This window comes from Strix uralensis, chromosome 16 (assembly GCF_047716275.1).
Source record: "Strix uralensis isolate ZFMK-TIS-50842 chromosome 16, bStrUra1, whole genome shotgun sequence".
Taxonomy (NCBI): domain Eukaryota; kingdom Metazoa; phylum Chordata; class Aves; order Strigiformes; family Strigidae; genus Strix; species Strix uralensis.
Window position 1 is genome coordinate 1,776,389 of NC_133987.1, and position 27,834 is coordinate 1,804,222.

Here is a 27,834-nt window from a genome sequence, read left to right on the forward strand (position 1 = left end):
TTGTGTTACCAAGAAAGGTTTTATTCTTTTTGCCAGTAGCTTTGTTAATTGCACAAAAAAATCTTTTTGTTTTGCCATTTAAACATTTTCACACATCCTATTCTGAATGACAAATGTTAATTAAAAACAAGGCAAAAAAATAAAAATTCACAACCTTAATTAACTATAGGATCTATCATTGAGGAAAAAAGAAACTGCTTTTCTTACAAGCTTTTCACAAGTGTCACATTTTCTCTTTAAAAAGGAGGGAGTCAAAAAAAGCAAATTGCTAAAACAGAAATCCTCATAAAAAGGAACTTTACAGAATTGTCAACAATATTAAGACAACATTGACTAGCCAGTTTTATTAGAGCATCTCTCAATCCACAGCTTCCCCCACTTCCCTCCCCCGAACCTCAGGCCTAGGAACAGATTAAGATCCATGTTCAGAGGCTACAGACATAAATACAAGAATCCAAGTGAGACTGACACGAGTCAATCTCAGACAGCATCTGAAACAGTCCTGTTTTCACCATTTCCATCCCTCCTCCTCACTTCACATCCACGTCAGAGCTCTCGGTCTCCTTCTGCTCCTCCCTGGAGTATCTGTGATTGTATAGCTGGCTGGGCAGCACCACACCCTCCAGCCACCCTACATCACCAGAAAGCTGCAGTCAGACTTTCCCAGGATAAATTACAGTGTTTAACTAGTCCGTACCTGCCACTCCCACAAAAATAACAATCTCCGTTTAGAGAACTACAGTATTGCTGGAAAACAAAACCTGCAGCAGTGAGTTGCCTAAGGAATGGTTCTTCCTCTCACAAATACAGTTCTTTGAATCCGCTATGAAATACACATCACAACTTGAGAGCTCCTTTTGCATACTGCTTCTATCCAGAGGCCCCACAGAGTTAACAAAAAGAAAGGGAGATCCTCCATTACCTTTGCTCAGAGCCATTCACCTTCACTCTGGCCTAAGGGACCTCTGCAGGGGCAGGTCTGGGATGCTGCTGCACTGGCTCAGCACAGTTCCACTCTCAGCTGGACCTGAGACAGTACCTCCCTCTTCCTCCCAAAAGATTTCTTACACTCTAAAACCTCTGGTCTTATCTCCTGCCCCCCAAACCACAATTTCCCCCAGATGCCCTCAATACACAATTCATGTAAATGATTCCTAACTGCGGCATGTTTAACCAAGGACTTCTGATGCTAACAGCTGAGTTCTTCTGGATGGGGGAAGCACAAGTGTGTCAAAAGCAGGCTAATGGCTGGTTATCCTGGGTAGTTATATGTGCCTTTAATATGAATATCTACATGCAGGATGACAGTTGCACTGCCAAAGAAACATGTATGTATAACTAGTATTGTTTACATATACCACTGACAAATGGGCAAAGCGATGTCTAACAGATCTATTACTAGATGTTCACCACAGGACATAATGCATAACACAGTCTTAGCCCACAAATAATAGTGATCACAGGAGGTGAAATACTCAACAGAGTAACATTTACAGCATTAGGCATTAGATGTTATGATTCATAATGAGTATCTGATACTTTCACTTTCTCTGTGTCTTAATACGGTGCCCCTGAGCCATATGCACTTGCTGCACAAAGCAGGATTGGTAAGAAATCCTAACCCACAGGAAAATTTCCCTACACAGCCATTAAGCTCCTAGAAAAATAAGATGGTAAGAGGGGCAGATCTCACAGATTAAAAGGAACATGGTCTAATTTGCATTTGCTTTCTTTCCTTTCAGAATCCCAACCCAAGGGAGGAGATTGTGCCACTGAGAAGTGATTTTGGCCAATAAAACTTCTTACTGGCATTTTACTAACTCTCAAATCTAAAATGCAAGAACCCTCCTAAAAGGCTAATACTGAGAACAATTTTTAAAAACAACAACAAACAAACAATCCATGCTCTGTGCATTTTTAGAGACAGGCCTCCTCTGGACTCTGGGTTGCTCTGCTATCAACACAGAGAGCATCTCCGCTCTCTAGCCTTGGCATCTGCAGTTCAATTCCCACATTTCTAGACTAAAGCTCAGCAGTGGTCTTAGCCTTCCATTTTATTTACTAGTCTTGCTAAAAGTTGGTATCTGGCCACAAGCAGAGTCACAGGTACAGGGAAAAGTCTAATGCTGTGCTAGTGTTGTACTCAGAGTAGTAACACTAAGAACACGTATGGAAAACCTGACATGTATAAAGATCACTAATCAGTACACAAAAATATCCCTGTGAGGTAGGTAATCATCACCCACCTTTAAAGATGGGCAAACAGGCTAAGAGATATAACCACCATGCAAAGGCCAGAGAGCGAGTGTGGAAAGGAGCTCACGATTCTCAATCTCTTGGCTCTACGATCATTCTTCTCACCCCTTTCAGACTCATCACTCTGCTTGTGACACTGCTACAATCCAAGACACGTTTGTAATTATTGGCTACAAGGGTAAAAAAAAAAAAAAGTAGTAAAGCAACATAAGCTAAGGCCAGGAGCAACCCTAAGGTTTATTCCTTCCCCAAATAAAGTATCTCTGGCCCAGTTTTAGGCTGTATGTTTCTTTTGCAGTTTTCTATGCAAATGTGTTGATCTCCGATGCTGTTTGCAGGATGGGCAGCGGTGATTAGCCTTTTAGGAGGCTTATTTACACTGGCATTTCCTAAGCTATAGTTGTCTGTACAGGGGAAGACATGGATGCAATCTGTTCTTCTTAACAATACAAGGAATTCCTCCATCAGGGTGCTGGGGAGGTGGAAGTTTAAAAAGAAACGGAATCAAGACAGTGTTGCGTGCAACCCCGTTACCTTCTGGAACTGCCATTCTCCTCCATGGGAGGTGCTTTGTTCTCTAACAGTGGCTGAATAACAGAAATGCTCCTCACCTTACTTGGGACCAAGGACTTTAGTGCTATTCACAAGTAGATGGGATGTATGTCACCTGTCTCCTTGATGCAGAGAGTCCAACACACGCATTATTTCACAGCAAAGGAGAAAAGGGATCGTTAGAAACAGCATCTTGGACAAGCATACAAAGAGGAAAATAAAAGCAGCCAAGCAGCAGATTTCTGGCAGAGTTGCCTCAGAGCTTCTGAACAAGCCGCCACTGTTCTGTTCCATGACTGTCAGTGCATGGCATGGATTTTTCTAATTAGACTGCAACAATCCGAGCCCCCTCCTCCCCCCCTTCTGCCACCAGGGGAAGGCTCACCGCAGCAGCTGCCTCCGTGGCAGATCTCAAAGTCTGTGTATAAAAGGAAATGGAGAGACAGAGATGGACTGGTCCAGAGTTAAAACCCAGTATCATAATAATATTAATCAATAATCATAGTATTAACAGTAAGAACGGTGCAGCCTAGTGGATGTAGGCCCTGTACACTGCAGACATGTCGTTGTCTGATTGGTCCAATGCTTTTGCTCGTTTATAGACCTAGAAAAGAGAAATTAGAAAAAGATCAGTGCCTGCTCTTGTGCAAAGCCTTTCAGCAGAAAAATTACTTTGCTGACCATTGCAAACCAGAGAACTGCATAGTATGTCAAGTCATTAGAGCAGCGCAGATCAGAACACACCAGGTCTTGTTGAGGCCATTTGTGTTTACTGATGTGACATTCTAAGGGCTTCTACAATCAAAACAAATCCAATTCCATCCTAATCAAAATCTATTTCAATTGCTGTTCCCTTGTCTTAGAGATGACGTAATTCTTAGATTTTTGTCTCTTGTTGACAAACGGCTCCATAGAAGAAATGCTGAGTAACACATCTGAACACTGAGTAACTCTCACCTCGTTGGCAGCAGCTGCCATGGGAGTTGGGTGGTTGACAGAATCGCCCAGTGCAATAGCTAATCTAAGATCCTTCTGTATGTATTTCAGGTAGAAATCAGGTTTAAAGTTTCCTTGCAAGATATCTGTCGAGAGGAATGCATGCAAAAAAATAAGCACGACAAAAGTAAATCAAGCCCACACTGCAAGAGCAGGCAACTCAACACCAAACTTCCCTTTCCCATGCTGATCAGAAGGAACATTGCTTTTAGCTCTTCTGTCTCTGCTCTCTATCTTCATCTGGCCACAGCAGATAATGTCACTACCGCCCACTGACAAAGTGAGCTCGGATTTCTAAGCAGCTTGCCCTCCATTTTAATTATTACCCTGCCCCAGTGAAATCCTCACTGTGAACTCAAGTCCTAAGCAGGCTGTAGACAATGCAGAGCTTGGGATGGATTCTCAGAAGCCCTGGCTATCAAGGGGAAGGACTGGAACTCAGCTCTTCATTTTCACAATGCTTAAAATACCCAGAATCCCAGGCTGAAGAAGATGGGACAGTTATTTTCTCCCTTCTGCCATAATCTGAAATGCTGCTAGGTTGTGGCAATATCCTATAATAAAACAATGTAAGAGAACTTTACTTTGGCACTTCTGGTCCAGGAAGATGCTGGCAAGTTGTCCCTGATTGAGGATATCCAGAAGGGTCTGCTGGGACTGGCCAGTCACTTGAGCCAAAGTCAGTCCTTCTGCTATCGTTGCCATGAAGCTGCCTTGGACCATGTTCACAATCAGCATCATCTTGGCAGCATTGCCTACTTCACCTGGGAGCGAGACACACCATTGGGCATTCCTCCAGAAGAGATACAGCAGCCTTGCTCCCCCATCCCACACAGTATTAACACTACTAGACTCAAGCACTTGGCAGCTCTCCCTTCCCCTGAAAGACTTCAGGCAACTTACCCGTTTTCCAAGCACTCAAAGGAAGGGAAAAATCATAACAAAGTATGATTTAAAATAAAAAGCATCACAGATCCTTCAAAATGAGCCAGTATTCAAAAAAGAACACTTAGGCTGGAGGCTCTGAAATTGGACACGTTCCAGAAGAGCAGGCCATTTTCCCATACTGTCCAAGGAGACAAGAAACAGATGACAGACATGCCTCTCAGACTCCTTGCTGGAATTCCCAGTCCTTGCACTGACTAAGAAACTGATATCAAGCCCTTCGTGTTTCAATTACCTAGGAAAAAAGAGGTCTTCCCCATTGCTTGGAAACAGCTACTGCAGTCCTCGTATAAGCCCCTGTCGCCAGCTGCCAGGATCACGAGCATCCCATCATTAGATAGCTGCTGATTTCCTGAGACCGGCGCTTCCAAAAAGCGACCACCCCGGGACACTATCACCTGGAAAAAGAGCACCACTGGTTAGTTGTGCGTGAACAGCATGCATCGATGCCAAGTAGGCAGTGCAGCACAAATGCTGTTTAGGACATTTCTGTTCCTGAGGACAGAGTTTTAAAGCAGAACATATAGCTCAGACATAAACAGGAGAGGAAAGCACTAATGTGATGCGCTGCATCCTGCAAAGAGTACTCGAGACCAACAGCAACACCTCCCTGCACCCATCACTACTGTGCGCATTTTAAGTGGCTGAACTTACGTGCTTTGCCCATGGCACCCTGTAACGGCCGAGGAACCAGTGCAGAAGTTGTGCACGTGGTGTAGTAATCTCAGAGGATTGACTGTTACGATATTTTCTCCTCTTTTCGCCAAAGAGGAGAGGCCTCTGACAGATCTCTTCAGCCAGATGTTTACTAATATGTATGACTCTTCATTCTCCAAAGTCACGTTACACACTACTGCATCACCAATATGTCTGCTTCACGAAAACTAGCTCCCCTGCCTTGTGCAACACCACACACTGCCTTTGGGACAGGGGATAACAATCGCGATGCCAAAGAGGAAATCAAAGATACCACATCAGAAATAATCAGAACACTTCTACAGAAATCCTCTCTAAAATACTTCTACAGAACGAAACATGAAGGCGTTCTTTTTTTTCCCAACCAGAGCATTTAAAACAAGCAGATTATGCATTTTATCAATTTAAGGACAGTTATTTATCCAGACAGTGCTTACTCCTCCAGTTTGCTACAGAATACCAAGCCAACTATCAATACTTCTTAAGGGATCAAAATTTGGCCAGTTGTTTGCACTGATGCCAGCTAACAGCCCTGGCAAATCTAGAAGTTTTGCTGTTATCACCAGGGAACATCTCATCCCATTTTGTTTGCTGGTCAAGATTTGACAGTTTATTTTGTCTTATTTCCCTGGGACTTGAGTGCCTCCTAAAGAAGCCCAAAAATCTTCAGAAGCATCTTTATTATCAACAGTTTACTGCCTAAAGCAACAAGAACTGCAGTACTGCTGCTGAAGCACAGATGTTGGAAGTTCAGTTCAACGTGATTACCTGGGCCAACTCTGTGACTGTATCTGCATCCACAGTGGACATATCCACGTAACACTTCCCTGGGCGAATCCCCTGCAACACTCCACTCGGACCAAGTACCAGCTGTGGGGAACAGAAGAGCGGTAAAGCAATAGGGTGTCTGCAAAGAAAGTCCAATCCTGCAGGACAGCAGTTCAACTGAGCCTGGCACTGCAGTGGCAGACTCCTAGCAGGATATCAAAGCCCATCCCCCAGGGATTATTTTTTTAAAGTATGATTTTTGTTGGGACATTTATTTTTACACAGCTGCACTGCCCAGCATCTACAATTACCCAAGGCTACCACGGTCAGTAGGAATCAGAACTGGCATTCAGTGACTGTATCTTGCAGTCTAGCTGGTGGAGGAAAAATAAGAGCTAATCCTTACATCCTTTGCTGCTTTTGGATCTGATACACAGGCAAAGGTGATGTCACAGGTGGAGACAACCTCAGCGGGGGTTCTTCCCAGCCGTGCCCCCTCCTGGATGAACAAATCACACTGCAAAATTCACAAATCCAAACATAAGAAAAATTAAGTACAGAGCAAATGGTTTCTCTAGCATTTTGCTGAAACAAACTCTGCTGTTGGACCAATTCAAAATGAGTCAGGCATATTAATTACATAGCAACTGGGTTATCTTCTGTTGATTTGTCCACATACACACACACGGGGCTCTTCTGCAGCTTTTCTGAACCCCCAGGTGAAGAACTTCAAAAGAAAGACACAGGAAAAAAGAATGCTAGAAGATTGAATGTTGTGGGCTTTGGAGGAGAGATAAGGGGAAAAAAATTGGTAAACAGACATAGTAAAAGTTGTTACTGGACAGTAAACAGGAATATACACACCTGAGACTGACATGTTTTAGTGGGCTGCAGCTTCAAAAAATCTTAGCTCCTTCTTACCCTATCCCCTCATACCATCCATGTTTTGCAGTTTAGAAAAAAAAATAAATCTTTTCATACTTTTAAACAAAGTAACTACAGTGTCCTTCTTGCCTTTGATATTTCACAATATCACCTGAGTACCACAACTTCCCCAGTTACCTACTTTTCCTCCTGTACTACAAAGAGTAACACTGCCTAGAATCTAAGCATAATAAGCTCCATTTTCCTTTTGAATACACCTATAAAACCCTTCTCACCCTGGTCTTATGACAAAGCAGGTTTTCAACAGCACCTTTGTTACTGCAACATGAACAGCACAATAGATGTGTAGATGAAGCTATGGTCAAGCAGTGCATCTTACCACACCACTCCCAGCATCAACTCCCCAGCAGCTGGTCTTTTTGCCCAGCTCCATGACACAATGACACGGCTATTTACATCAGCAGTATTTCCAGAGGCACTTTACACTACATTCCTCAACACATATTCAACGTTGTAATTTTTCTGGCAACTCTCTCATCTCATACAAAATGGCAGTGGGGTGGGGACTGTCACGTAAGAGTGACCGTACCAGGAGAGACTACAGCTTCATCTAGTCAACAGTGGCCACCAACAAGCACCTAAGAAATAATAGAATAAGGTGGCAAGCATGTACTTGTGTTTCTATGACATTCTTTCCCAGGCGCCACAGATTGGTGACTCCAGGCCTTCCTGAGCTAGAGGTGATAACTACATGTTTAGAAAGGGTTAAATATCATCTGTACCTTAAGCACATGCCTACCTTCTCCGCAGTCCGGTTCCAGACAGTGACGGTGTGACCCATCTTCAGTAAGTTGGAGACAATGCCACTTCCCATCAGGCCAAGTCCCAGAAATCCTATCCTGAGGGGAAGAGAGAAACATTAATGCCACAAAAAGCAATTGGCGTCAGCCTCTCATGGTCTTGGAAACGATGAAGAGCTAACCCTGGAGCATCACCAGCAAAAAAATCCCCAAATCACAACAAAACCAAACATGTTCCACTGCAGTCACAGCTAGAACGAGCAGATACCGTGCTTTAAAACCAAGCTGCTGCTTATTTTGGTTACCAAGCATCCCTAACAACTTCCTGAAGAAAGTCTTTAGTCTGCTTCAGACAACTACCTAAATATTAAAAGGTTTGGGCAGTCTGGGGTTTTTTGGTTTGTTGGTTCATTTTATTAAAACTGCTGCTCTTGTGCTTCCTGTTGCCAGCCATGCCTTATTGAAGATAAAGGGACCATTTAGAGACCAACAGGTGCTTCTCTAATTAATCTTCTGATTTTTAAACTAAGCTACATGTCCAGTGACTTGCTTATACTACTGAATGAGACACCACAACCTTTATTTTAATAAAGCCCATCCAGGACTACTGGGCTAAACATCACACACAGACCAAAGTCCTAGTCCCTGCTCTACAGTTGTGGTTTTGGACAGTCACAGAAAGAAAGGAAGTGACAGGCCAATACAGGTCACCATGAGCGACAATACAATAGTCCCAGATACCAGCTGCCTTCCCCCATGCTTCCCCCCACACCTCCTCAAAGCTGGCAAATTTTGCTCCCCCCCTTCAAGAAAAAGACAACACGCTACAGTTACCTGCAACAGGAATTCCTTCGCAGTCATTGCTGCAAGGACCCTCTTATACATCATGCAGTCAGCTTCATACCCAAGCCACAATTCTAGTAGGAGACTCTGAAGTGTTCACTTACATGTCTGATACAACTTCACAACGAAATCTGCCTGGCAATTCCCCAGTTAATTCTTCAGAATTAGCCACACTACAGATGCGCTGTGGCTTTCGCAAGCCACCTGCGCTCTCCCAGCTAGCAATGTTGCCTTTTGTTAGAGCAAACTAATTTAGACAGGTCAGAGCAAGTCACTATAGGCTCCTTAAACAGCCCAAACAAGGGCCACCTATTTTCGAGTCTCTAAAACAGAGAAAATATTCTTTCTCTCCCAACCCACCTCTGAGCCACACTTTCCTGAGAGACTGTTTTACCTGAACAGCTTCATTGTTATTTTGGTTCCCCTGGAGTACAGTTGAGAACTGACATCCCATAAGAACGACCCCAACGGCAAACAGCAAGCTGTGGCCTGAACTCAATTTGAACAGAGCGGAAGTTACAGAGTGAAACAGGAAGCTCAAGCTAGGCTTCTCTCACTCTAGAAAGGAGAAGGGGGACGTTAGCAGAAACCAGAAAGCTCACGTGCTACACAGCAAAGCTCTTGCGCTGGGAGAACACGCCTCCCTCTTCCTCTTGTCTTCTATATGCTCAGGAGAGCGATTAAATAACCCCGGTCAACTGCCAAGCACTACTGGAGAAAGATACCCTTTTATCTTTCTGCCACATACAGCATTCAGAAATACTGCTGCTTAGTGTTCTGCAGTATACCCTGCAGAAAAGCCCTGAATTGCAAACGTATTCAGGCCAGACCTTTTTCTGAATTTTTCTACTGTAAAGCCCTCTTTGTTTTTAGCTGCCTCCCTCCATCCCTGCCCCCCCAAATCAGAGTTTCACACAAGGACAGAGGAGATCTGTAGAGGGAAATTTAGGTTTATTTATTGTCAGTGACAAGCTGGATAATGGCTGCATGTATGAGCTGGGAAGGAGAAAAAGGAAGGGAAATGGCTGAAGTGCGTTGGAGATCTTACTTTTTGTCTGTAGGTGTGATACTGCCATTGACTGCTGTGCTGTCTGCTGCCTGGATGGAGGTGGATCCTGTTTCCTGGGGAGGGGAGGCAGGGGGAGGGGGAGGAAGAGAAAAAAAAAAGAGTGCACAGCTCTGGAGGAACTGCAAGTCCTCATGACAATAAGGATAATCCATCAAAACCAAGATTTGCCTTACCTCTTCACAAACCTTCAACTTCTTTGTGATGGCTTGATAGCAGACAGCTGGCTGTATGGAAAAGACAAAGCATTCAGGGGAAGGACAGTGCTGATTTGCACTGCTGAGCAAACAGACCATATCCTTGTTACACAGAAACAAGCAGCTCACCCACCCACCACCATCCGCAAAGAGGGAAAACTCTCAGCCTTCCCTCAATGGAAGAAAATAAAAACAAAACTCTACTGAAACTAAGCTCTTCCTCTCCCGCCCTGCCCCAGCAATTCAGCCTGTCTACTGCAAACTCCTTTCTGTAGTTCATAGGACAGGCTCCTCTACAGGCAAGGATCCAGGGCATCCCTACTCTCACGCTTGGCCCAAAAAAATCCAGAGATCTCTAAAGCCTGCCATAGAGCACCTTGCCTCATATCCACATCCAGTATGTCAATGCAGCTGTGGAAGCAAAACCTTCTTGTTAATCTGAGAAGGCACATGGCTTTCAATGAACATGAAGGTGAAGGTTGCTCCTTCCCATGCTGCTTATTGTGAGCTTGTCTAGATTAAAACCGTTAGCTGCTCTTAATACTTCTGGCTCTGCCCAGAATCCTCAGCTATAATAAATACTTTTTCATTCAATTTGATCTTTTCTTTTCCTCTTGATGTTCACTGCTGAAGATAAAATCGTGCAAGGCTTCTGACTCTGAGGAGATAAACTGGCCACATTTTACATGGAGCTTTTCTGGTCTTGGAAATTCTCCTGCCATATTCAGTTAATCGACAAGTTCACTCAGATGAAGAAACTGGTAGGACAACCAAAGACATTCAAATAACATGAGTTTTTAAACAGAAAAACAGCTTTTCCTACCCCTCAATGTTCAATCTATAGAATTTACTACAACAGATCTCTTAAATCCTGATGCTAGATAATCACTAAACTATTCACAGTACTCAATGCTAAATCATTCTAAACCTTCAGGTTAGGAAGCAATTGAACTACAAGATTGTAGATGGGAATCCAATTGCAGCCAGCTCCCAAAGAACTGCATTTCAGAGCTCTTTACACATACTCCTCGTACTTAGTCCCAGCAAAGGGCAGGATGCCAAGCTAGACAGACAAGCAAAACGATCCTGCCTGCCAAATCCTCACCTTCTCTGTCTGGCTCAGCAGGAAGTGATGAAAGTGTGGATCACTGTCCTTCACAGGCTACAAAGGAAGAAAGTACAGGCTCAGAAACATTCCCAGAGGGTCACTCAACAATCACAGCAAAATTCCTTTCTTCTCCCAAGCTGCATGAGAATAGCTTAAGGTGGAAATATAAAGTGTATCAGCTGTATCAAGCAGCCTGTTTCAATTAAGCAGTTTACATCTTTTCATTCACAAAACTATTCAAGTCAAATTTCTCATTTTTGGAAATCTGTAGGAAAACCAAAGAAGATTATGAGTAAGATTAACATGGGAGAAAGAGATCTTGTATCCCCACTTCTTCCCAAGGGAATGAAAACACTTATTTTCCAGTTTCTAAGGAACTCCTTAAAACAGCATTCTGGGAATTGTCTGGAGATTACACCTAGCACTGTCACATGCTAGGCAAACCCACATTAACAGAAACAAGGACTGTAGACCAAGGTGTCTCACCTCCCTGATGAGTATCATACGCAATAGCCTAGAGCCACAGTGCTCTAACTCTGCTTTACTGATCACTTATTTATGCACAAAAATGAGAAGTTTCCAAAACCTGTCTATGAATCAAATGCAACGACCCCATATGACAGTATCCCATGTGACGGGGAGAGACTACCCACATCATCTCCTCCAGTTTTGGAAAGCCAGACCCAGAAATACGTTTGAAAAAAGTGCAAAAATGAGTGCAGCAAGTAAGTGTGAATCCGCAAATGGTTCCACAAGACTGAAATCTCACTTCCCAGCACAATTCTTGATTGTCCAGGATATTGTCTAACTTTGTTACACTACAGTGTGACAGAACGAGAGCATCTTTCTTTGTTCCTCGAGGACGATGAGAAGATCATGCTATTTTACAGCCCAGACAACAGGTTCTAGACTTGCTTCCAAACTCAGTTCCTAGATCACATATGTTGTAAAGTTTCTCACCTCACTGACACTTGGTGGCCATTTAAAACCAGCCACTGTTCCAGTCATCACTCTCTTCACTGTACTTGACTCTGGAATTGTGAGGTCCTGAGGAGACAGAAGGCGGATCAGAAAAAGCTTACAACCTGGTTCAGCAGCCGGCCACAGCATGTTGATCATATGAACACACATACAGAGTTTTGAAAAGCACTATAAATGCCTTCCATTTCACATGCCTTTCCATGAAGTGTTTATATTTAAACACAAAGCACATTATCAACACAGGTGAGGTGACGAAAACATGAACTGCCTATGAAGGAATTCAACCAGTTACAGCTTCCGGAGAATCCATTCTTCATTATGTAAGAGGAATCACTGCACTTGTGTAATCACTCAATGAGCAGAGAAGCAAACGAACACACTTGATCCAGCATTTTCCTCCGGTGGATGCAAAAAGCTAAACAAATGGGTGAAGAACATCACCACAGTCAGAGGTCTGAACTCTTGTAATCCTCCCGTGTCACAAAAAAAAGTAGCCTACCTGTTAACAGGAAAACCTTCAAAGCATAAGGCTGATAGTCACATCTGTTCAAGTTTGCAGAATCCATGAGACAAACTACTCTGTGGACTGCCCCATTACTCAACAGGCCCTGACTTGTAATGTCATGATAATACTTAATGCCATCGGGTTTTTTAGTGTTGAGCAGATTAAAATTTATTTCTTATTTCCCCAAGATATATAGGCTAAAATAGGTCTTTATGCTATAGGTCATAGACACATGTTATAAACATATAGGTCTTTATGCTACATGAAGAGAATGTGCAGGACTTCTGCATAGTACGTGTCATCTTCCTGAAATGAGGGTTCAGAAATGGAATCGCATTATCTCCCCTCCAAAATTACTTCCTGAAAATGCACAACGCACCTTAGTGTCTGTGCAGAACCACAAGAGAAGAGCACTGTTTGCAAAACAGGTCAGAGCAAGACTCCTGGAGGTAACCCAACTTGATGCAACTGTTTCATCTGTTAGCAGGGACAATTTAGACATCTGCAACCTTGGAGTGTCTAGGGAGAGCCTTGCACACTAAAATTCCCTCCTTAGAGATCACACTACTGTTTCAACTGGTGAAGCATAGATGAAACCTGCTCCGATACCTATGAAGTCACGTTGATCCTCTGAAAATATTAATATAAACTTAAAAATGAGAGTATTTGAATGATCGTGTATGCCTACAGAGCATTTCCAGATAGAGCACACTTCAGCAACAACTGAATTCTTGAATTTTGTGCATCCTTATTACTTGGAAAGTCAGAACTTCAAGACTGTGACAGGGCAAACACCCCCAAATCCCAACACTGCAGTAATTCAGGACAGTGACATAAATGTTTTCTAACCTAGGGCTAAGAATTTGGGGAAATTATGAGAACCAGGAAAGAGGACAACAAGATTTTAACATTATTTCACAGACTGAAAAATATTATTAAGGCAGTACTATTACATTTTCATGGCAGTTTCTTTAATTTGTCAGTACATTACTTTTCAGAAGCTATAAGGCTACTTTCCTACATTAGCCTGCTTATTTTCATGGTCTGTGGCCAGACATTTATCACACAGCTGGCCACCTCTTTGCGATAAGCTGTTTAAAACCACTCCACTTGCCATTTGCCAATAAAATAATTTCTACTACCACAATTAACTCAAAGCACTCTGATGCCCTCAGGTAGCCAACAGAGTAAAACCTAAGGATGCAATGTGTCAGCATGATCAGAATTCTCCCAGCCATTAGTTTAGATCAATTTTGGAATGAATCTAGCTCAAAGACACAAAAGTATTTTGCGAATGGAAAAAAGACCCCGTGGCTTATTGTAACAGAAGTATGTGAAGACACAACATGCTCATAGCAAGACACTTTGAAAGGTGAAAGTATGTTGCCAGTAAAGTGTTTTCGGGCAACACTGCAAGTCAGGTCACAAGTTCTGTAATTATTAGTAGGAATTCACAAATACGCATCCATTGCTCCCCTCTTCCAACTCCCCCTAAAAAGGAGAAACTGATGGGCTCTGTTGTACAGCCTGATTTAACAGAAGCTGGCTCTAAAAAAAAAAGCCAGGATTTCCTTCATAGCTAGTATCTGAGATGATCAGCTTCATTTTACCACGTCAAGAAAGAATTTGCTGTTCAAGCAGTGAAGGCCAATCCATTCACAATTTTGAAGATCAAAGACTACCATCTTGACTTGCATTCTGAAGTACACTGAAAGCAAAGATTGTGAAGCACAGCATAAAGTGATCCCTTTGAAGCACAGGTGAGCAAGCAGGCTGCCGCATGGTGTATCAGCTGAAGTCTCCCAATGGTCTTCAGGTGTAGTCTCCAATGGAGCATGTGCATTGTAATAATCCACTGAAATAATTATCCATTTGGAAAAGGAAGATCTGGACCACAACAGTGAGTTCCACAATAAATAAAAAGACTGGAACTCTAGATGAGGGTAGACAAAGTACTGGTGGCTATCATTGCTGCCACAACATCCAGAAATAACAGGGAAGTAACGGGGATAAAATAATAATGCTCCAAGGTTGGACCTTTATAATGGAGGATGGAAATATATCTTATAGCATAGAAGCTGAAATTAATATAATTCTTCTGGTGGATTCCCCAGGCTACAAGAGTTTCTTCTTTAAGCCCTAGCCCTTAAGAATACCCCAATCTCTGTAAGTACTGAGGGTGAAGTTGAGTGACTACTAATCACTTCATCATACAAAGCAGAGGAGATGGGAGAAGTCAGGAATCAGACGAAGACCCACATCTCTTCACTAATCCTTCCCACACAAACTGAACTTGAGGGATGGCAAGATGAAAGGTGGAGTCTCATGATACAGCTCTCAAAGCCCTCTCCAAGTTACGAATAGAGCCACTCAGAATAACTAACTGGTAAAAATTACAGGAAGAATCAACTTTGCTTGCCAAAGGTATCAGGCAGCCAAATGGTCTAGAAGTAGTAACATGGAACAGCTTAAAAAAACCCTTTACTGAAGTGACTCTTCCTGCTGGCCTGTTAGTCAAGGCGCCAGTCAACCCTAGAGTCCATCTGCAAAGTCCACAGGGCACTGGCGGACATGCACAACACAAACCTTCTCATCCTTGGGTGGACGCCCCCGCTTTCGGGGGCTCTGATCCTGGGCTCTTTTCAAAGGTGATTTTGATCCTCTCTCTGACGATACAGAAGAGACCCTCTTTTTTCCTTCCCCTGTGCCCTTCTTCAACTTCCCTTCAGACAAACTGGCTTTGCGTTTCTCTTCACCAGCAGATTGCTTGCCTCTTTCCTCACTGGAATTACGCCGATTCTTCTCTTCATTGGAGTTATGGGAAGATGCCTGAGAGATTACAGAATAGAAGATGGTAAGGAAAGAAGAGAAGAGCTGGAATGATTTTCATGCAAAACCAAGGATGTGAAGGACCCTGTGCTGATTACTATCAAGCAAAACAACAGCACAGTAACTTGAAAACTAGGTATTTGTTAGTCCTTTGCAGACGGTGAGTGAAGTTCCTGGTTAGTTCTCCTGAAAAAATACATCAGTTTAAGCAAGCAAGTAACAGAACAGGCCACTTGAAGACTTGCTGGGAGTGTGTGCACATATATGCACTTCCAATATACTAAAGACGGGATTAGTAGATATCAAATTCTAGCCCAAGACTTAAGACTGATTTATCAAATCATCATAAGCAGATCAATTCGCCTCTTCAGTTTCTCCATCAGTTTAACAACACTTTTTTCCCACCAAACAAGATTGAATGGGAAAGAAGAGAGGATAGGAAAAAAAAAACAAAGGAATGAAAGTGAACCCCCCCTCAACTTGCCAGAGGCAACAAACTCCTTTCACATAAAAATGCACCTGATCATCATTCATGCCAAGACTTGTTTTGAGGCACACAGTAAAAAAAAAAAAACCCACTCACCTGGTCCTTGCCTTTGGTTTTTCTAAGAAACTCCTCTACAGCATCCACAGCTTGCTGGAAGCGCTTACCCTTGTTAATCTTTATCATTTCCTCTTTGTGAGGGTGATAAGGCTTCAGCTGCTCCACTTTGATCCAAGCACTAGAAATAAACAAACAAAAAAGTTAGTTATATTCTTTTAACAGCAACTTTCTCAACCATCTCACTGTTAGAAACCACAAAGATACACTTTTTTTCTCTGAAGCAACTGACAGTAGCAGTCCAATCTCACTTGCTTTCTACAGCCTGAAGGGCTGCGATTTCTGCATTCACTGAGAACTTTCTTCTGGCACTTTTACTTGGTTTCTCTCTCAAGTTTTATATCCTCTTGTGCTAGCAGTGCTCCACTCTAAGTGTTATTCATTCTTTATCAGCAAGACAGTTTTGGGATGTGATCATAGGTACTTGTTTAGAACACAGGCAGCCTAGTGACTGCTCTTGTATCACCAGGAGGAATATCCACAACCACATGCCTCCACATAAGGCAGCCAATATTATGAAACTGCTCAAGAGATTGCTGAAAAGTGGAGGCCACATAACAATTCTCAGCCATCAATCCCTTCTTCAAACATACTGTGCATACGTAAGTATCTGCAAAAACTGGAGAAAACCAACAAAATCACATATCTCACAACATAGCTGACCACAAATAAAGTGAGTGCAAGCGTCACAGCTCATTGCTAAACAAATTTCTGATGTACCTTGATATTCTGCATGAAAACAACATTTTCACTTTTGAGGAAAAAAGAACAGTTTTCTTCACTGTTGATGTTTTAAGATAAACTGGTACAGTAGCAGAGTATTAACCTGACTACAGTCTTGTGAGTAAACTCAACTGACTTCCCTGTTTGTACTGCTGCTAAATAGGACTTCTTGACATCTACCAAATGGTTAAGTGGTCCAGTGCAGGGTGACAACTCCACTTTCCTTCACTGAAGCTTAGGGGAATGCCTTCGTCTTTTAACATTCCTGGTGGCTCTTGCAGCAATTAGACTAGCCTTTCCCTCTCTCCAAATTCAAGCCCAGGCTTACCAGTCACACTATTACAAAGCTATTTCCAGCCTACTGAAAACAGACCCGCAGAAGTTTTAGAAAGGCTAGCTAGGATGGCTGTTTAGAAATCCTGAGCTAGGATGGCCAACAATGCTTTTTAGCATACAGCAGCCCAGCATGCAGTAAAAACCAGTCAAACTGATTTTCTCTGGTCCTATTTTTATGTTACAAACATTGACTAGCCATGATTATAGGTTTTAAATATTCTCCAGAGCAGTCTAGCTCCTGCAAGCATGTGAAATGGTTTAATCGCTGCCTTTTCAAACACTGTAAGCATCATGTCATACAGCTAAACTGAACGTAGAGGTGAAAACAATAACGCTTTGCTGGATCTTGCTTGTCCTCTCTTCATGAGTAAAGCCCAGTAAACTCTCTAAAACTTCATAGAGATCCTTCTCTTCACTGGCATTAGCCATTGTTTGTAGTCAGGAATCAACCTGCATGAAGTCAACTGAAATGTTTTGGGTCACATTTGGAGATATAAGGCCTCCTGCTAGAACTGACTGCAAAAAAATCCTAGCATCCTTTCCACGCTGCCAGTATAGCCCTACACCATCATCCCACCATAACTTGGAAGTAGAACCCAGTATTCTTTTGCACACAAAGCTGAATCCTTTTGCTTAGTTTACAACTTCCTCATAACAACTGACTTAATGTAACATAGCACATCAAATCATTACTTTCAGACTAGAGCCTATCATTGAGGAGGTATTCAGAGAATTCCTCCTAGGTGCCCAGACATTATAGTGAAACATATCTTAAAATTCTCTTATACAGTACAACTCTGACATTCAGCAACAAAGCATCCCTAGGTACTCGACAACATCAGCTCATGCGAAGCGTTTCCTTCATATACATAACGGAAAGAAAATGTGGAGTACGTTATAATAAAGCATGTTAAACACTGTTGCCAGATTTGAATTTCTAAATAAAAGTAACTTTTTTTTTTCTAACAAGGCATTCTCTTAGGTTTCTGCACATCCCATCCCTCCTCACTGCACATGTTCATTACCTTCCTTTCTCATTACTTTTCCTTTGTATGGAGAAAGTCTGAAGCACAAAGCTTTCTGGCTCCTGTCTTCAAAGGAGCATCTTTGGCACTTGTGATCCCCCAGGACAAAGAGCTAGAGATCTCAGAGACAATCTAGTAAGTGAAAAACAGTCTTAAATGCTGCCTCAGGGTTAAAAATAAATCTAAAAAATTTTTTAAATCTGTCATTTCCTTTCCAGTTTATTCTTTGTGTCACCTACCCAGACAACCTTCTATAAGACACAAACATGTCTTTTGACACCAGATGTCCATAAAGCATTTGTGTGCAATGTTTCAAGCACTTGAAAACAAAAGAACTTTCTACCAAACAAAATCATTCATGTTATATCAAGATCTCTCTCTGTTAAGCAATAACCTCAAAGCCAATAAAGGCCAATATTTAGATAAGAGGTCTCTAGGATACATCATATAAAAGGAACTACTGTTTCTCTCCTGACTCAGCAATGAATTAATGCCCTAGAAAAGCATTAGTGAGATTACATTACTGAAGATATATTTAAGATGAAATTATATTCATACTGCTGCACGGAATCATCTGGTATCTGTAAAGAATGGGCTAAATCGAAAGTAAAAAGATGTAAAAAAACCCAAAAATGTTAGTAATGATTTCCTCTGCTCATTTCTCCATACCCTTCCTCATTCCCTCCAAAATATCCTTCTTATAAAAATCACTACTCATGTAAAATCCACATTATATTCACAAATAATAATCAAAACTTAGAATGCTTGTAAAGCAGAGGCAAGTACGAATGTGACCTGGAGCTGCATGGAAAACAGCAGCACAGAAGAGATGCAACTAGGGATATCAGATTCAAATCCATGACACGAGTTTAGCACCAGCAAGGAGACCTTAAAACCCCCACCTTTCTAGCCACTCTCTTCCAGTCTGAAGATATCCATTCCTAATGATAAACTGGAGAAATGAAAGTGGAGGAATACCCACAAATACTCACTTTTTGCAAGCTTTAAAGTTACAGATGGAGAACAGTGGCACCGTATCTCCAAATTTCTATTACTTACTACAGCCTGAGAAAAAAATGATGAAGTTTTACACTGTAGCAGTTTAGATGCCCACACTGAATGCTAACACAACCAATTCTGAAAGTCAAAAGAAAATTGCTTGGTTATTTACAAGCCCAGTGTGTGAGCACACAACAGAGAAATCAAGACAGGTTTCCTGCTGTTAAAAGGGAATGCCCCAATTTTCATTTGGTAAAACAACTCAAATGACTGAACTCTGGAATGTGATATGTAAACTTCTTCATGGAAATCAAAATACAAAAATGATCACACTAAATGAGAATAAATGTCCATGCAGCTAAAGGGAGGGGATACTTAACAAAAGAAAACACGCAGTAGGACAATAGTGAAATAAATTCTAAGTATTAGATTTTTAAAATTTGTGCAATAAAAAAAATTTTGCAGAGTACTTACACATCCAAAGATAATAGTAAGAGGTGGAAAAGCTTTGACTATAATAATTTCAGCTATGGCACTCTGCCTGCAGATATGTCTAACAAACATTCCAGCTGGCTCTGCTATACAGCAGTCTGGCTACAGCACCACAGAGCTCTGCATGGGATAATCTGCCTAACTGAGAAACACCAGCACGGTAAGCTCACCCTCTCGGTCACTTTAGCCTATACCCCCTGGTTCCTCAGATTGCCGAAGAGTACCATGTCCAACACCTGGCAAACTTTAAGCAAGTGTTTTCTGATTTCAGGACTTGAAAGGACATTTTAGAAAGACTACATGCAGAAACTTCTCTCTCCTTGAAAACCAGAGAGAACGGTGGCAGAAGAGGAGGGTAGGTGCTTGCATCCCAACAGGATATAGGGGCTGGGAGTACAATGAGTGCTATGCCAAAATCCCTGTGCCTGATGGAAATAGGCTGCAGACTATTATACTTATCTTGGATTGCAAGCTTCCTCCAATTTTTCCTTAATATGTCAAGTCAGGATGTGCTCCTTGACCCCGTCACATTTAGTGAGACTATTCAGTTTTGTACTGGTGCTTCAAAAAGGTGCTATGAGTAAGAATGGACTGCTCCAGCTTCCTGTTAAGACTTTGATATACGTGACTTGCAAGACCATGTGGCTATTGCAGAGTATCTAAGGGGGGAAGAGGGTGGGATAGAAGGTGAATGTGTGTGTGTATACACATCTCTAACTGCAGGACTCTCCCTAGTGTTTCTATAGTAGAAAGATACCTTCAAAGCAAAAATTTTTTATTTTGAAAAATGTCACAATGAATTCCCAAGCAGGCCATGAAATGTAAGAATATTTTGAACTGGATGAAGCACACCAAGAAAGACTTGTAGGCTACGGGCCTGCCAGTCTATTAGTTCTAACTACTCAAAGCACTAAATGCACGTATCTAACAATGTGTAAGTTCTTCCACTGCAGTACTTGACTACTGGAATGATCTACAAAGATTTCCTAGAACAAGACTGTAGCCTGGGAAATAAAAGGGGATCTTAAAAACTATCTGAAAAGCACAGTTAGGAACAGAGATAACAGGTCAGAAGTTCCACTTCTATTTGAAAGACTAAGTTGCACTTGTTTATACTCCCGTAATTAGATGTTGTTACATGCTTGCCATGCCTATGGGCAGGAAACATCAACTCTTCTCGATTTTAGATGAAGAATCCTTTTAATGTGACTTACTCTGAGAAGAGACACTCAGAAAAAGAACTCCTAGGCAGACTAGAAAAACCTCCTTATCAATTTGGAGAACAAGTTCATAAGAGACATTACATGAGTATGTGCATCACGACTAAGGCAATCACTTAGAATAGGACATGGATATTGTATTACTGCTATGAACATCAAGGTGGCTTTCACAGTGGTAAAGCACAGGTGCATTTCACAGTTTAAACAAATAATCAAATTCTTCCTCCATGGGTAGAGAATCCTTAAATTCCAGAAATCCTATTACTTTGAAAGTGACAAAAGCAACTAATTCCACCAACACAATAAAAATAAGAAGCATAGAGCTCAGTAGAAACTTTATCAGAAGCCAGGTCTCAGAGCAGTCTGAATGCACTCATGCTCTCACTTCTCTGTCTTTGGCCAAAACTACTTACAGTTTTCCAGTTAATGTATTTCCTTAGTCACTGCAGCATCACACTGGGCCAGTAAGTATTAGTATTCAATTCAGAGGTAAAGAAAAATGCATTTTCTTCTGTGCTGTATCCTAAGCTATTCAAGATTTCACAAATAACCAAAATCTATATATACACTACACCAAAACCACTTCCAAACTTATCAGTATGTTTTTACTCACCCCTCCACTCTGCTCAGATGCAGGCACATCAGTTCTTACTTCTGAGCAGCTTTCTCCTTAATTTTTGGTATGGCAAACTAGAGCCACGTAAATCAGGAGTGAACACTTTTTACCTAGCCCGAAACAGCAGTGGTTTTGGCCACAGCAGTCACCTGGGAATCCTCAGAAAGAAAAAAAACAACTATCAAGTCTGAGACTGCCTACCCATTGACAAACTAGCTGGCAACCACCCTCAGAAGTTTGTGAAAGGGATTCTACCCAGAAACTAGCATCACCTCCACCTTACACACACTGGAGCATAGGTGAATAGTTGATATGCAGATCCTCACCTGTTAAACCTTGACAGAGCAAGGCAATAATAGAGGAGCTGTAAAAAAGGATCAGTGGTATAGTAACGTCACCTTACAAACCTGAAAGTGGCAGAAAGAGCAAAGTGCTAGAAAACAGAAGCAGTGTGCACTAGAATATCAGTATGAGTAAGTGTACTCATCACACCACAGACTACAGTCAGTGACGGAGCTTTGCACCCTCCTATTCATTATGTGGAGTAGTGACATTTTGTCAGTTACATATTTCCACTTACTGTTTATACACACCTAGAAAAAAGTATTTGCAAAATACATTAGTTTACTTGCACAAAATAAGTAAAGGGATTGTCTCTTCATGCTCACATTTTCAGTGAAATCATTTAAATTTTTCCTGATTTGGTTTGATGATTACACTCAAAGATAAGAATTTTCTCAAGAAGCACACTGGTTAGAGCAGCACAGTTCTAACCAACACACTCTTTTAAAAGTTCCAAATCAGGACAGAACAGGCAAACAAGCTTCTCTCTCTTCCATCAATATTTTTTAAAAGAAGAACAAAGGGGACTGTATTTATTTTATTTAATTTTCAGGTAGGGTATGCCAGTCAAAGTGAGCAAATTTCTAAATCACAATTACCTAGTAGGAAATTATTAAATTTCACAAGCTGGAGATGGGGGGGAGGGAGACACATGACAACTACCGTACTACCCTACTGTGCCAGACAACTGGATTTTCCCTAGCCAGAGCTCTACAATCATGTAATAAAACCCAATGATTTTGCAGCTCTGAACTCTTCATTTGCCATCATGCTGCTAGTCTCAGCTACTGTGCCCCAGACATATGACCACTTTTTCATACTTGTCTTAATACAAAATATCTCTGTATTTGACTCGATAACGTGAAATACAAGAATCAAGAACAAACAATCAGGACAGAAATAGTCAATCTCCTCAACTTTTAGAACGCGATTACCTCAAATAACCATGTTTAACACCACCACCACAAAACACTCTCTGCCCTGAAATCAACCTTCACCTGCCTTACATTACTAGAGATCCAACAAACATTCCTATTAGTATGCAGCATTCACTTCTACTCCGTTTTTAAATATTGAACAAAAATAATTTAGCAGCCAAAAATAATTTCCTTAAGAAACATCCATTAAATGGTCCCAGTTCTTCTTACCTTTTTTCCAAAAACTAAAGGGTTTTCTAGTCTTCCGCAGATATTTGTAGTTCTCTCCCTTATTGCATGACTTAATGCAAAATAGCAGAAAATAAAGGGAAAAAACTGAAAAATTAGCAAAATAATTTTCAGTTTCATGAAATACCCAAGTTCTCAGGTTTTGGGTTTTTTTTTCCAGTTTGTAAGTATCTAAGACAACTATGATGTTGTACACATATTTGGAATCAATAAATTCTGCCTTGCAAAAAGGTAGTCTACAACAGTTCTGGTTTTCCTATACTGCAAAGTCTTCCCAAAGCACAGCAAGAATGTTTTCAGTCACCAGGTATGACAGTTTATTCTTTTAGAAACGGCAAGTATATAGCTGTTTTAGTCTTCTGGTAGAAAAACAAATGTATACTCTTAGCTATACCTTTATCATACATGGTTACATGCTAAAAATCTAACCCAGTCATGTCACACCTACTCCCCTAAAAATGGCGAGCTACCAAGAACTTTCCTTCACAGTGGCAACTAAAATCTTAACCTGATTAAGTATGTAAGTCTTTATAAGTCTTTATAGTCTTCATACACCCACATGAGCAGCTATAGCATGCAATAATAGTTGAATTTTTTTTGCGTGTACATCACAGACAATCCTTTGCAAAGCTACACTGCACTGCGTTAGTCAATATTTCTACCACGAAAGATCCGTATGATACGGCACAGTATTTTCACCAGATTAAAACAAGCAGGTACATACTGATCTTCTGTTCCAAAAAACTTCACAAAGAAGCACTTTTTTCCACGAGGTTTCTTCAGATCTTTAGGTGGATTAACAATCTGAAGGTGATTAGAAATGAAAGTTAAAAAGCACACAATGAAAATTTATACTCTGTGATTTTACTGTCATGTGTTACAGCTATTGTAAATTTATTTTGTTTAATCTGACTAGGAAGAGAACTTGAATCTATTACAAGTCTTTCAAGTAAATATGCAACCCCTTTATTTCCTTAGATATGGGTATGCTGCAGCGGAGTGAAAAAGTACCCAAACTCCACCGATAACCTAAGAACATAGTGATGTTTCTTCTCCCTATGCCCAAGAGATAAGATAGCAAACTTTTTTAAAATTTAGGAAGCCAAAGGGTATTAAAAAAAGTTTGTTCCAGTTAGGAAACTCTTACTTCCAGAAAAGATTGCTTATAAAGTTTAAAATATTAGTAAAGAGAAAAGCTGTCATTCAGTTACACAGGTGACACCTGAAAGCCTGTAGGGGAGCCTGGACTTAAATCTGATCCAATAACCAAACGTTTATGGTTGTCAGCCACATTGACAACACTCTTCCCTGTTGCGTGCTGTTATCTCAGCATGCATGCTTAGTCCTCATACCTACACCAAAAATAAAATCAAAGTACTTTCAGAGAAGTAGAAATAACAAAAATGGCACATATAATTCAATTATTTTTTTAAAACCTTTCTGGCCTTTCATCAGAAAAGAAATAACCAAACCATAAGAGAAAGTTTAACTACTCCCTACCCCCAGAATTTTTACTCAAAGAACAGAGCTCTAAAACAGTGTCTTGAGAAGCCAGACTCTTTATTTCTATTAGCACAGTGCATTTAACCAATTTACTATGGGAGGAAAAGAAACCTGTCTTGCAGAAAGTGATATGGATTAAATAAACAAATCTGGAAAACACAATCAGTTCCAGAGCTGGATGAACTGCTCTGTTGCTTTTCATTCCATCCAAACTAACAGCTGTTAGTGAACTTCTAGATCAAATAAAGCCCTAAACTGGTTCACAGTTTAGATCTGTGGGGTATGTATTTAAAAAAAAAAAAAACAAAAAAACAAACAAAAAAAACCCAATATTAATCTTCAACTGAAATGCTTTCAGGCAAAGCTTTCCCTGTGCAGAAGGAAAAAGCAAAACAAAACAAAAAAAACCCCACCACAACAAAAAATCCCAACCAAAAACTAAGAAAGCAACAATAAGAAAAAAAAACCAAAAAACCACCAAACCTCACCTTTCCTGGCCATGGAGGATACCGGCCCAGCTTCCCCCTATGGAAAAAAGAAAGAATTAGGCACTGGAACCAGAGAAAAAACAACTATCCCATCTCTAAGTTTTTGCATTACATCATATTTTTCATATTAAGAGTGACAACTTACAGTCAAAACCTACTGTGAAATGCAAGACACGCAGTTGACACACAAGCATTATTTTGATAGATACCTGCACCTAAACTAAGCCTCCAAACAGTCTGCATGAACTCGCTGGGCTATCAGAACTTAAGTGAACAGAACCGCAGCAGCATAGCTACTGCCTGGGAGATACAGTGCTACAGTGCTTATTACTCCTGTGAGACTGGATATTCCCTCACAAAGAACTGAAAAACGTATTGATGCAGGCAGTCAAACCAAAGTTCAGGTTGGTAACTTATATCCACCTGGACAGAACAGTCTAGTGAGCAGGGCAGCCGCTGATTTCCAGCTCACAGAACTGAGATTGTTAGAGGTTCTCACAGGAAAGCATTAATGCCAGGATCCCCTGAACAGGTGTGCCATTATCACCTTCTTCAGGTGCTCACCACCACATTGAGACTAATGCTAAAGAGATGAAAGAGCCATAAGAAAAGCAGAAAAGTTTATTTCCTACACTTGCATCTGTTTCCATTACAAAAACTACACAAAACTATTTCTTCACAGAGGAGGAAGAGACATTACCCTTAGCCCTCAACATGGTGGCTTTATCATTATCTTACCCTTGTCCTTTACTCGGGCCTACAGTACTCTCACAAAACCTTATCAGTCATTGTCTTGCAAGAGACTGTCAAAGAACCTGTGGAGCCTGCCAGCTTCTGAACCAAAAATTCTCAACAAGTGGCTCCTGAGATGGCAAGGCTACACAGAGGATTCAGTAGTGATGGTCAGGCAGGAACACTGCCAAGAGGTGTAACCGTGACAGTGTCTCATATTCGATGCTTCCATTCTTGTACTGAACAAGACATTCATCAAAGCCTTTTATATGTTACTGTCTTATTGTTACAGCTCTTCTGCAATGGCTCTAGGGATAGTACCTGTCTAGGTTGTCATGTAGAAAACTAAAGCAGGATAATCTGCATTCCAACACTGAGAGCAGCGCACTCCCCAAATCCTTGTTTGAAAGAAAATTTGCTAAAAGGAACCAATCTTTACTTACTTAACTATATAAATTAGACAACTTCACAGCACTGTCAATTTTTCAGAGGAGAAACTGCAGTTGTCACAGCCTGGAGCACACACTTCTTTTTTACGTGGGATATAAATATAAATGCATGCACTTGCGTCTTGGGGATTAGCTATTTCTTGCAAGCCCTAGCAGGACATCCAAGCCTATCAAGTACAGTAGAGTCTATGCACTTAAAAATCAGTCCTTACAGGGCTTGACAGAATCCCCTCAGTCCTCCTGATCAGGAAATACAAAGTCACAGCTCTCTGACTATTTAAGGGTAAAACTGACAAGGGGAAATGGCTTCTGGGAGCTTCAACGGGGACATCCTAACCTGCAAAAAACCCTCTGTCTTCCCAGATTGTTGTGTCGCTTCGTTAAAGCACGGCCAAGAAATGCTATCGTTGGTCTCCCTAAACACCTGCTCACTTATGTCCCTCCTCACCTCCCTTGGGAGGAGACCGTATTTCCAACCGAGCCCCGCAGCGATCGCCCCTCTGTCCCGCTCCCCTCACCCCCGCTCCATCTTACACAGGTTCTTTTATGCGCTGCCTCCTGTTCCTCTAGTGCCGGCCCGGCTAAAAGCCAGGCCTGCCTCCCCTCGGCCCGCTCCAGCCCCGTGGCACCAGGCTGCCTCCCGCCGCCACCCCCGCCCCTCCTCACACCGCCCCCGAGGGACGGCGGCGGCGATACCCGCCGGCCGGGCCGCGGCCCCGCCGCCGCCGCCGGCCCTGCCAAGCCCCTCCCTACCCGCAGTCGCACCCCGGAGTCCCCCGCGGCTACGGGGTGAGAGCGCTCGGCCCGGCCCGGCCCGTCTCGGCTCCCGACGCGCCGCGCTCCCCCGGGCCGGGCACAGCCCCGCCGCCGCCCCGCCTGCGCCTCCGCTGCCACAGGCGGAGCCTGAGGCTCACTCCGCAAGAGGTGTCTGCCCCACCATCCATCGTCCACCGCCGCCGGCGGCCACCGCCTCACTCTGCCCAGCCACCGCCCGGCCCGCACCGCCACTCACCACACCAGGTCTCCGAGCCTCAGACTCACGGCCGCCATCTTACCGACAGAGCCACCAGCCGCCCCGCGCAAGGCCTGCCGGGACAGGACGGCGCCCGCCGCGGGGGGGGCGGCGGCAGCGGGGATTGGCTAGCCCCCGTCACGTGGGCGCGCGGGCTGTCAGCGGCCGCTCCCCCGAGGCGTGACCGCGGCCGCGGCGCCGATTGGCCGCGCGGGGCAGCGATGGCGGCGGGTCCGCCCGGGAGGCCGCGGCGGTGTGCGCGGCCCGGCGGCGGCGCGGCGGGAGCCGCCAAGCAGCACGTCGGGGTAAGTGGTTGTGGCGGTCAGTGGGTCGCTGCTGCTCTGCCAGGCCGCACCAGTGGGGGCTGCCGTCCCCGCCCCCGGCGATGCCCGTGTTTGTGCCGGGGGCTTCCCACTGTGGCAAAGGGCTGTTCCTTGGGCACCTGCGGCGAAGGTCTCTACAGCACCCCCAGAGTGAGGGGGTTCTCTTTAATACGAGATTGCACCTTAAGGAACAATAAACAGAGGATCCTGTTGCTACCCCAGACGGCTTGCTGTCAGGGTGCCGGCTCTTCAGGGTGTCTGGATCCCAGAAGACATTTGTGACCTGCACTTGTATCTCCCAGTGACCCCAGTAAGCCAAACCGGGAGGCGGTAGGTTTCAGAACATGGTTTGTGCTCACTCTCCTGCTGTAGCAACCAGG

General features: G+C 42.7%; 1 protein-coding gene across 7 annotated transcripts; it reads right to left on the reverse strand.

The window, feature by feature from the left end:
- Nucleotides 1–27,210, reverse strand: GLYR1 (glyoxylate reductase 1 homolog). Of its 7 annotated transcripts, XM_074886654.1 has the most exons (17): nt 27,132–27,197; nt 25,362–25,521; nt 24,939–24,975; nt 23,672–23,751; nt 16,011–16,149; nt 15,185–15,427; nt 12,073–12,159; nt 11,110–11,166; nt 9,984–10,034; nt 9,790–9,863; nt 7,898–7,997; nt 6,620–6,730; nt 6,214–6,315; nt 4,985–5,147; nt 4,389–4,568; nt 3,766–3,890; nt 1–3,412 (listed from the first exon to the last, which is right to left on the reverse strand). In XM_074886654.1, exons 5-17 carry the CDS (start codon nt 16,095–16,097, stop codon nt 3,338–3,340), a joined length of 1,455 nt encoding a protein of 484 aa, XP_074742755.1. In that variant the 5' UTR covers nt 16,098–16,149; nt 23,672–23,751; nt 24,939–24,975; nt 25,362–25,521; nt 27,132–27,197; the 3' UTR covers nt 1–3,337. The 7 variants fall into 7 exon arrangements, 6 of the variants coding, with proteins under 6 accessions (XP_074742755.1, XP_074742754.1, XP_074742752.1 ...); XM_074886653.1 differs by lacking the exon at nt 25,362–25,521 and having other exon boundaries at nt 6,620–6,712; nt 27,132–27,210; XM_074886651.1 differs by lacking the exon at nt 25,362–25,521 and having other exon boundaries at nt 27,132–27,210.
- Between the last annotated feature and the right edge of the window lie 624 nt (nt 27,211–27,834).

Coding starts and splice junctions, on each gene's coding strand:
- GLYR1 (XM_074886651.1), bottom strand. CDS start 27,169: ATGGCGGCCGTGAGTCTGAGGCTCGGAGACCTGGTGTG. Junction 16,150..23,671: donor TTTTTTGGAACAGAAGATCA/GTATGTACCTGC, acceptor GTTTATTTCTAG/TGCTTGGATCAAAGTGGAGC. Junction 11,167..12,072: donor GGCCACCAAGTGTCAGTGAG/GTGAGAAACTTT, acceptor CTTCCTTTGTAG/CCTGTGAAGGACAGTGATCC.